The sequence below is a fragment of the Pundamilia nyererei genome, unplaced genomic scaffold (genome assembly GCF_000239375.1).
Source record: "Pundamilia nyererei isolate P.nyererei 1_Seehausen unplaced genomic scaffold, PunNye1.0 scaffold00027, whole genome shotgun sequence".
Lineage (NCBI taxonomy): Eukaryota > Metazoa > Chordata > Actinopteri > Cichliformes > Cichlidae > Pundamilia > Pundamilia nyererei.
Genome location: NW_005187428.1, coordinates 3,203,546 through 3,213,802, shown reverse-complemented (window position 1 = coordinate 3,213,802; position 10,257 = coordinate 3,203,546). Strand labels below are relative to the sequence as shown.

At 41.7% G+C, this 10,257-nt stretch overlaps 1 protein-coding gene across 1 annotated transcript in view; it reads right to left on the bottom strand.

Annotated features, from left to right (window-relative positions):
• tmem117 (transmembrane protein 117) overlaps window positions 1-10,257 on the bottom strand; it is a 54,174-nt gene that overhangs the window by 28,312 nt on the left and 15,605 nt on the right. Inside the window, exon 3 of the mRNA XM_013909543.1 lies at window positions 7,738-7,870. Within this exon, the coding sequence (XP_013764997.1) occupies window positions 7,738-7,870 (133 nt within the window). The remainder of the gene's footprint in view (window positions 1-7,737; window positions 7,871-10,257) is intronic.

Sequence of the window (10,257 nt, the reverse complement as noted above, 5' to 3'; positions counted from 1 at the left end):
GAGAGCTGAGGCTCGGGTGTGAAATTCATGGTTTTCAGTTTTTTTTTTTTTTTAATCGTTTTTATCGTTAACTTGGTTTCCCTGGGTCTTTTCCCGTGTGTGATGAATAAATCTTCTTTTCTTTGGTACCGGTTCTGGTTTTATTTTGTTGTATTTATCCGCGACACCTTAAAGGCTGGTCTGTGAAAATATTGGGGTTGGGGACTGCTGCTCCAGGAGATCAAGGCTTTATGGGTTCGGGGTAAGAGCATCAGTTTATCATCTTTTGGGTTAAATAATATTGACTTTTGTCAAAGTAATGCTGGCAGCCAGATTTTTCTTTGCCATTAGCCTGTGTTAATTTGTTTATTTGCATTTCAATTAAATACTGCTAAGCAAGTATTTAAATATTTTTTACTTTCAGTTCAGATGCTGTGGCCTCATCTAGGGAGTGATAACATCTATAGCAAGTCATAGTGCAGTTTTTTGAATTATAATGTCCAGTTAGAATTTCCCAGGGCCTTCGGTTATTTGCCATTTCATTATATTAGCACACGAACATTATTAAAATCATTATGTATCGCCCAAGCCAGAGGTACGTGTTTTCCCAAGATAATGCATCGGAACCTCCTTTTAGAACTGTGGCCACATAAAACCACACGAATGTGCCACGTAACGAGACTCTCAGGAATAGTGTGGCTCTGTGCAGGGGCTTTAAATATGTATACCAATAAAAGTCTTTCCTCTACTGTTATGGCTTTTCCATTTCATCAGCAATCTGCAATGCAGCATTGTGCCCAACCCTCACACTGTGCACCGTCTTCCTCGATATATTTAATTTAAAAAAAAAAAAAGGTTTATGATTTAATTTTATTTTAATCAAATATGCCAAGTGAGAGCAGCTATGATGGTTAAGGGTATAAAACAGCATGCTGAGAGAGCTTTCACTACTCTGAGTCATCACATGCCCTCAATTTCTATTAATTTTTTCAATGTCCGCTTGGACGTATACATAAGCCCTCACACTGGCTTTTATAAACTTGTTTTCTCTTTTGGACAGGCAGTGATTTAGTGACTGTAACAACCGAGTGACCTCTTCTGCCCTGTAAAGACTGGACTCCCTCAGAACATTAAATTGCGACCTTGGCTGGCTCCACATTAAAATGCATTGCCCGTCTCCTCCTTCTGCACTACAGTACACAAGGCTGTATTTACAGTATACAACGGTGAGCAGCAGTGGTTACCAGGAAGCATAAAGCTGTCAATATTGACTCTCTTCACTATCACTACACCGTCTCCCAAGGCAACTTAAAATCTCAATTTGTCACTCACCCATTGTATTAAACTGGCTGAAGATTGAGTCCTATAGTCTTTGCCATTCCCTTGGCTCAAGATTGGGAGTAAATATCAGTGAGCAATATCATAGACAGTATCTGGCTCTTCTACTCATCAGTTTTCTATTAGGACAGAAGAGTCCACAACTAGGTGCATGTGTATTTTACCACCAAATGCATTTACAGGCACTTCAAAGTCTTAACAATAAAACATAAAATTTTTAAACGACACATTTAAACATTTAATGTACATGAGGGACATTTGGTTAAAAGCAACTGACAAAAGGTGCTACAGACTTTACGCAGGGTTCTTTCTTTAACTTCTTTATTTCTCATGTGATGATTTCCCGGTGACATCGACAGCTCTTTGTGGATTTGTCACTAATCCCAAGCCTTTGCCACTAACGTCGACACAAACAAAGTGGCCTTATTCACAGTACCATAACAAATACAAGAGCAGGAATCCCAGTTTATTTTTAAACTTAAGATTTTCAGGCTGATTGCACTGTGCAGTCATAAAGTTGATATTCTGTGTTTGGACAAGCTTTTTTTTTTGTTCTTCATCAGTGACAATATTTAGATTTTTAAGTTCATAAAGGTTCATAAATCAAAAGTAGATCCATCTTAGTTCAACTTAAGCGCATATCTGAAATCAACAAAGGTAGTGAAAAACATTCAGAAAACCCTGTATAGATGTAAACCTAAAGATTTTGCTTAGTATTGTTTTATTCTGTGCTATGTGTGGCATTTGGAAATGCCAGGGAATGTTTTATGAATTGCTTTTATTGAAAAATTGACCAAAAATGTAATAGCAACACAGCACGTAAAGTTTTATGTTGTTGTTTTGTTGTTGTTGTTGTTTTGTTTTTTTGCACCAATCGACCGGCCAGGCAAAAGAATCTGCCGATTTCCAGTATTCCCAGCCCATAATGGTGACTGGCCAGTCACTCTCACATATGTCCGATTATGCCCCAGTTCATTTCATGAATGCACAACAGAGCCTGATAATTCAGTGATACAGTGGCTTGTTTTAGCTATTTACCAATATATTGGTACTGAAATAAATAAATTAACATTTTAAAAGTAAAGAGCAGACAAGAGAAACACCCTTTTATTGCGTTATGAGTAATGATGTGGCATAGTTTGTTTACCAGAAAGCGACACGTGTTTGGATCACCACAAACAAAGCAACCATCTGATCATGACAGAGTCTGCCAGAGCGTATTGTTTTTGTGACAATAAAACAAGATTATTTTTAAGCAGCGTTGTTCTATTATGTCAGTAAGGACTCATAAATACCTAAACATAACAAATGTTAGGGAAATCTATTCAGTGTCACCCTGTTTTGTGGGTCTCGAAGAAAAAAAAAACATATCAGCCAATGTCAGATTTTTAAATGACCACATCCATATTAGTCTTGAGTACATAAAAGAAAGGACTTCTTTATGTTAGTAAAGATGTTTTCAATTCTAAAACAACTGACAGAGCCTCAGATATTTGAGCCCTAGTGAGGACTGCTCCCTTGGTGGTGATGGTCCTGACGGTTGTCAACCCACTATTGATCGTGTGAATCGCTATATGACCCAAGGTACGAATAAAGTCGTGATCATTACTGTCACCAGGCCCAAGGTGTGGAACATCTGCAAGACATCCCCCCTAACCCCCCATCACGTGAGCTATTGAGATCGCCTGAGGCAAGGTGAGAGCGGGGGTTAAGATACCTGGGAAGGGATCTCAGGACTGCATTGTAGGTGGCTGACAGCTGATGTTGTAAAGCACCACCTCTGTTCAACAATGCTCGTTCGCAGTGGATGCAGATGACCTCTAAGTCTTGATCTGTCTTCTAGGTCCAAAATGAGAACATTGGCATCCTCTAAAAAGAGTCCTTTCTCCTTTAAATGCAAGGGTGCAGCTGAGTCTTGTACCGTTGAGGTGTGGAGTGGTTGTTTCATTCATAATCAGTGGACCTCATGTCTTAGTACAATTTCCTTACCCGCCTTTCATTTACGTATATCTACATATTACATTTCTAGATATCTACATATCTAAATCATCTACATATTACAGTACATGTCTGTCTGTACTATAATATAAATAATACAACTATAGTGCCCAGCTGGCACGCACCTCTTTAGAACTGTCTTTATGACGAAGTATGACGACAACCTCAGCCACCGCTGACGCTCCAGGGAAACCGCACGTTAATGTAGTCAGAGAGAAAACGACAGTTTGATATAGCACCCAGACTGTGTTTAGAGATATTCTGAGCAAAGATAAAATAACTCTGAAGGGAAACGCTTTACAATAACTAAACACTTCATAAATACACAGTAATGACTCCGATAGCAACGTGAAACGCGTGTGTAGGAGTGTGAAACAAAACAGGAGGAGCTCTTAGAATGTACATGTAGGTGTAGGTAAAGGCAATCAATCCAAAGATATTCACTGTGATTTGCAAACTGTAAATGAGTTTCAATATTAAGATGTAAGAGTAAAGTATTTTGGACAACCTCTAAAACACTGAGCCATATCGAATATTAATCAGCATGCCGATCTAAGACTAACAAATTGTTATTTTCATCACACTTTAATCTGCCAATTATTTTCCCACTGAACGAAAGGATCTCTAAAAGGCACCAAAAAAAGTGATGATCACATTTTCAATGTTTTTGTGCCTTTGTAACGTCTTTCTGCTTTGATTTTATGCTCCATATATGCCCTAAATCCCCACATTACAAGGAAACAATTCAAATCAATGGTTCCAAATCAACCAGCTCTATAACAACAGCATGAAGTAACAATATAGTGTTAATATTTGCAGGGAAATAAATTCAGAAAGGAGAAAGAAATGAAGCATCTTAACCCTTTTCATAACACGAGTTCAGGAATTATTTTAAAAAAAATACTACAAAGTGAGAAAATATAAACCTCTTTCTAGCGCATCATTAAGTATAGGGCAGTTCATTGAACCCGCTGTATCATAGGCAACACAAAGTCCCGCACTGCAAGCAACAGGAGGTATCCGCGTACCAGAACTGTTTATTTAGCCTTTTGTCTGTGGTATTACCCCAGCTTAGTGCCAGACAAGCAAACAGACGGTCGAGGGGGACTTGCATGCATGTGACACAAAGGATCATGGTAAACCAAACAAATAAACTTATAGTGGCGTCTTATCTCACTGTAGTCAAATGTCACATCCAGCCCTCTCCGCTCCTCGCTGAAGATATCCGTCCACTGCAAACCTCCCCCTATCCATTGCTCCACAATTCAATTGCTTAGCTTACACCCCCTCCTGCCCCGACAGCCCGGCATTCATCCATCTACCTCTGTGTTGGATAAGGAAGAAAAGAAATATAGATGTCATTTTTCAGCTTTAGCCTCCCCCACCGCCCATCCCACTCTAACTCGGTTTCAGATCAAACTTCTAGGCTTCCCCGCTTTTCTTCCACCTCTGCATACTTTACCTCCCCCCTTCCTCTAAATTAGTCATGATTAATGTGTGCGCCACGCATTGGGCCGTCTTAATTAAATAACACCATCTAATTAGGGACTGATTTCGGCTGGTAATGGTGCCGTAAGATGGCGAATGGGATTGCGCGGCGTGACAGAACATTCATGAAGCCCGTCAAACTCCCTGGGCGGTCACACTCCCCTGGTTTCGCACAAACAGCCCCCCCGCCTCCACCCTCCCCTAATCTGACAGTTACATTAAAATGCAAATAGCCCAGATGTGAGGGGTTCGGTAACAAGTGTAGATTACAGCTCCCAGGGAGCCACGGTGGATGAAGCCTTTTCCTGATGTGACATAAGCCAGGTAACAGGTTGATCGCTGTTGACCTACAAGTGGCTGTTTAAATATTGGCTAACATGCAGTTGGACGTGCAAGATTACACAGTCTGGAAACCTCTTTCAGCTGAGTGATAACAGCACTGATGAATCCATTGTACATGACTAATCATGACTAAATACTTGTCACCCAAAAAAAAAAGAAAAAGAAAATATGATATGCCATCTCTTATCAGCGAATGTTTGGCGTCCTGATGGCACAGTTTATCTTTTTATTTATTTATTTTTTCCTTGCAGATTTGTAACTGGATTTAATTAAATCAAGCTCAAGACCAACTGAAAGGTCAAAGAAAATTAAAGCATATTAATGAGCGCAGGGCATGGACAGCATACAGCATCAGGTCAGCGAGCCAACACCCCTCCACACATACACGCACATACTCAGACACCCAATTCAACGCACACACACACCCCTGCTAACTTGAGCGAGGTGCAAGACGTGAACAATATGGGGTGTGTGTGCGTGTGTGAGTGCGGGCCAAACCCCTGTCTGGCCACCAGAAAAGCATCCCCTGCAGTGCAGCAACATGGCAAGATGTCAAAGCTGGAAAACCCCGTGCCTGCTCATAGAGGTAATGATCCCTCACAGGAGCTGCTTCTTTCAGTATAAATAAATAAGGTAAAGCAGCGTTCATCCTCACAGGAGGGGCAGCTGCAGCCACAAAGGGATATTGTACTTTTCCTCTGGGCTGTGGCAAGAGAGAAAAAACTCCAACGGTCTCGCTGCAGGAGGAGGGAAGCGCTTTGAGGAGTGAAAGGAGGCGATGCAAATAGGGTTTTGGACACAGATCAAAAGACTTAAGTTTCACTGCATCATCAGAGCTGAAGCACTTCTCCCACTGCCCGCCACGCTTCTTCCCTCCCTCCCTCCGTCACCTTTTTTTCGCTCACGTTGCTGCATACATTGCTATCACAGCCCAGAGCCCGGTTTTCTGAGGGAGCGTCCTGGCGGAGTGTGAACATTGCTCTTACATGTCGGTCTTGAACAGAGATGTGAACACTAATGGTTTTTGGCAGGGCCCGGGTCCTTGGTGGACACACTGTTGGAGCCGAAAGAAAACAAGCGAGGGATAGAGGGACAGGAGGGGGGCGGGTGGGAGCAAGTGCAGAAAATAAATTAATTAATAAATAAAAAATGAAAGGAGAAAAAAAAACTGAGCAGGTGTCTTGGCAGCGGCGGCCTAACTCGCTTTACAACAGCACCATCTGTCTTCACCAGTAGAGCTTTACAGCCCCCCACTAACTGCTGTAACTCTCCACACATCCAAAGCAAACAGGGATGGGTTTTAGTGTAATTGCTTAATTGGCCGTTACAGCTGCCATTTTTACTTATCTATTTATTTTTCATACGTAGACAACTGATGAATTTGATGCATGAACAGATTGTGTAACTTGCACATGTTAAATGTAAATGATAAGTTACGCCTCTGGAAGCATCTGAACATGTCATTATTTCTCCCCCATCACTATTATCCAGATGTCATTTTAACACTGTTCTAAAATGCAGTGACAGAGTAAAAAACTAAAGCCCCGCCCCCCCCTCTATGATTCAAGACTGAAATGTTAAAATAAGGGTCATCTCTGTGACAGATGGACTCGGCAGAACTGCGAGGGGAACTTTTCCCTGAGCAAGCAGCATTCGACATCTCAGCAGACCCCCCTTCCCAGACCTCCTCTGGCTCTTTTGCTAGGCCGTCCACTTCCCGTCTCTCGGCCAGCGAGACACAGAACAAGATGGATGCCGGTGCCACAGTGCCGGCCGGCGTGACAGATGGGCCGATTATACAAACTCATCCCTCTGGCCATAGAAAAACACCACACCTTGCCTATAGCTAATAGCCTTCATCTGCCTGCACCTCATGGATAGCTCAAGCTCCTTGTTAATATGGAAAAGCAGTGCTGTATAGACACACAACAGCCCTGGCCTTCCCTTCGTGACAGCTTGTACCTGAAAAGACAGCTGCCACACTTTCTGTCTTTCTTTTAACAGGCCAAACAGATAAAATGGTAAATCACCTTGCTGCGACCTCATGTCTGGCTGGCTGGCCCGCTTCAAGGGCGTGTTTTCCTTCATCTAGATGGCCACATTGCAAATGCAATAAACTGATTTCTGTCACGGGCTTGATGTGTGGGTGTCTGAGCTCTGCTGTGATTTCTCAGCAGGAAAGCTGGTGCAGCAGTAGCTAAAAACATGAGACCCCAGACTGAGTGACACGGGGAAAAAAAACAAAAAAACAAAAAACAACATTTTGGTTTTAAGCCAGAGAGATGTCAAGAACACATTAAAAAAATAAATAAATAAAAGTCAAGATCGTGGGAGAATAAGTGCAGGTGCTAAAGGTGATCTTTCAGGATTAACCACCCTCCACTTTGTCTGCCCTCACCTGAGATTTAAAGTCAGGGCTGATTAATCAGACCGGTATCGAGTCTCTATTCAGGCAAGACGTTTAGATCAATCACACCAGCCAAAGGGGAGCATACAATGGCCCTAACAAATGGGAAGCACAGAATGAGGAGGTAAGGAGGGTGGGGGTAGGAAGGAGCAGAGAGAGAGAAAGAGAGAGATTGAACGTCTTACTTCATGCTCCCAGCCATCAGCAGGAAAAGGTTGTAGATGTGTGAGAAGATGAAGAGGAAGAGGATGGTGCTGAAGAACATGGTCATCCAGGAGCCATGATCCTCGCGGAACATTTTCAGACGCAGGTATCGACCTAAAGGGAGCACGACAAGGACACTGCCGTCAGTGGCGCTTCAAACAGCATGTCAACCTGCTAACACGTATGGCCGCGAAAATGGGGATAAAAGTAAATTAATTAGTCGGAGATCAATAATGTCCTCCACAGCCAGACACGTGCCCTTTACACAGTGGAATTAAGATTAAAGACCAGTTAGAGGCGTCACTTCTAGCGCCCTGAAGTAAGGGCCTTTTCCTGCCCGGTTTCAGGATGTCGTTATATCTGCTGACGATGCCAGCGATGGATGTCTGCTTGTGTTTCATGACGCTTATAGTTTAGAGAAATTATTCAGACATTTGTGACCCGTGGTGTTTTGTTTTAAATACAGTCCTGGCTTTGAATCAAATTATGGTGAAATACCTTTCTGGCAGAGTATAAGATTGATTCAGATACGCAGCCTTCTGCACAGAACACATAATCAAAGAAAGCTGGTGGCAGGACTCAACACAACTCTGAAGGTTATTTTGTACACTAGTAAAACTACAGCTATTTTGGCTTTTGTAATATGACTCCTGTTTAATATATTTACACCTTAAAGTCACACTTGGTGGTTAGAGTGGGATGAAAAGGCATTTATTTTGTAAGTAAGATGATGGGAAAATAGCAAGTGTGAAGCAAAGACACGCATAACTTAACTGCACAACACCTGTCAAAGTCCTCGAACTACAACCCAAAAGTGCTCACACAACAGAAGCAATCTGTTTTGCACATTTAGTGTGCTTCTTCCTACCACCTGGGTCAAATCGACTCTTTAACTAAATAAATGACACTTAAATATACTAGGAGATTCCCAAAAGATTTTACATTGCAGATTTATAAAATCGGAATAATCACAGAAGAAATTCATGAAAAGGATCATTTTGTTTGACTCTTGACGATCTCAATGAAGGTATTAGCAGGCTAGCTCGGGAGAGTGTGTCATCTTCTAATCGCAGCGCTGATGGCTTGAAGTGTCCTTGGAGAACGACACCTTACAAGGTGGCTTGCTGCCTTTAGCGTCTGAGTGAGAATGGAATAGATGAGTGAGAGGCCAATTACAAAGCACTTTGGATAAAAGTGCTAGGAAAATGCAAGCAATTTTGTTTTTGGCAGCTCTGCTTGAAACATCCATATAAATATTAGCTAATAGAGAGGACATACCTCCATGCCATTGCAATTAGCAGTATTGAAAATCTGATTTTCAATAATCAATTCCAACTGAAATGTGCTCATTAAGGGCTTTTTCCTGGCTCAGAATGGACAGGTTGGAGAGGGGGGGCGGTGACTGAGCACAAAAACACAATTAATCCCCACAAAGTTAAATACGTCAGTGTGTGTTGCCTTATTTGACAGAAAAGTAAACATATCCTGTTACTTCTGTCCCTTTCACTTACAATGCAAGTAAAATAAACCCAGTTAACAAATAACTGTATTACAATGCAGGTGATGTGAGAGATCCGTGAAGAATGTCTTTATTTAAAAAAAAAAAACTAAACAAAACACAGTTTAGCACACTGACTGAACATTGATTTTCTGTTACAAACAGTTAGACCACAGGCATATAAAACATGGATCCAGCTTTCAGGTCAATGCAAAAGTGCCTTACATCTGCACTTCATCTGCAGGCCACTAGATGGCGATACCTGTGGTTGCAAAAAGACTTGCAGTCCAATACAAGCCTCTGAGGAAACAGCTTTCTGACTTGAACTCTGTAAACGCTTTTATAATGAGTTCAGTGCTCAGTCACTAGTTTTTGGGTTACGCTGAATAAAAAATTAAGTCTATTTTATAAATCTGTCCCTGCTATGTTTCAAAGTGGAGGATTATCACTGGTGTGAAACCATCCTCTAAAAGCTAACAACTTGTGATTGTCATTAGCAAGTCACAAGCCACAAACCAACGATTGAGGTTTTCGATGTCAGACCTGCTCACATCCCATCACATAGATCTTTTTTGCAACCTAGATGGCGACTAGATGACGCTTCCGGGATTAAAAAAAATGGGACTTCAGAAACCAATGGGTGGCGTCACAGCAGCTGTGTCCATCTTTTACAGGGAGCCAAGTTGTGACATACCGATGACATTACTAGACCGTCATCTGATTAACTTTCTGAGCTCCACCCAAAGTTGCAGGAGCTCTTATACAACCAAACTACATGTAAGTAGCAGCTGCCATCACGAGGAAGCTGAATTAAATATTTAAAAAATTGTGAAGTGCCCCTTTAAATTAAACAGCAATTCCAAGAAAACTTCAAAGCATCTGACAGTCAGTGTCCCCAACCATCAGCTGCTTCAAGGTAACTCTGCTGAGTCTTAATTAAGGAATCCTGGATGAGTAAGCTTGGCTATAGTAGTCCATTTCCACTGTTTATAACAGTATGTGC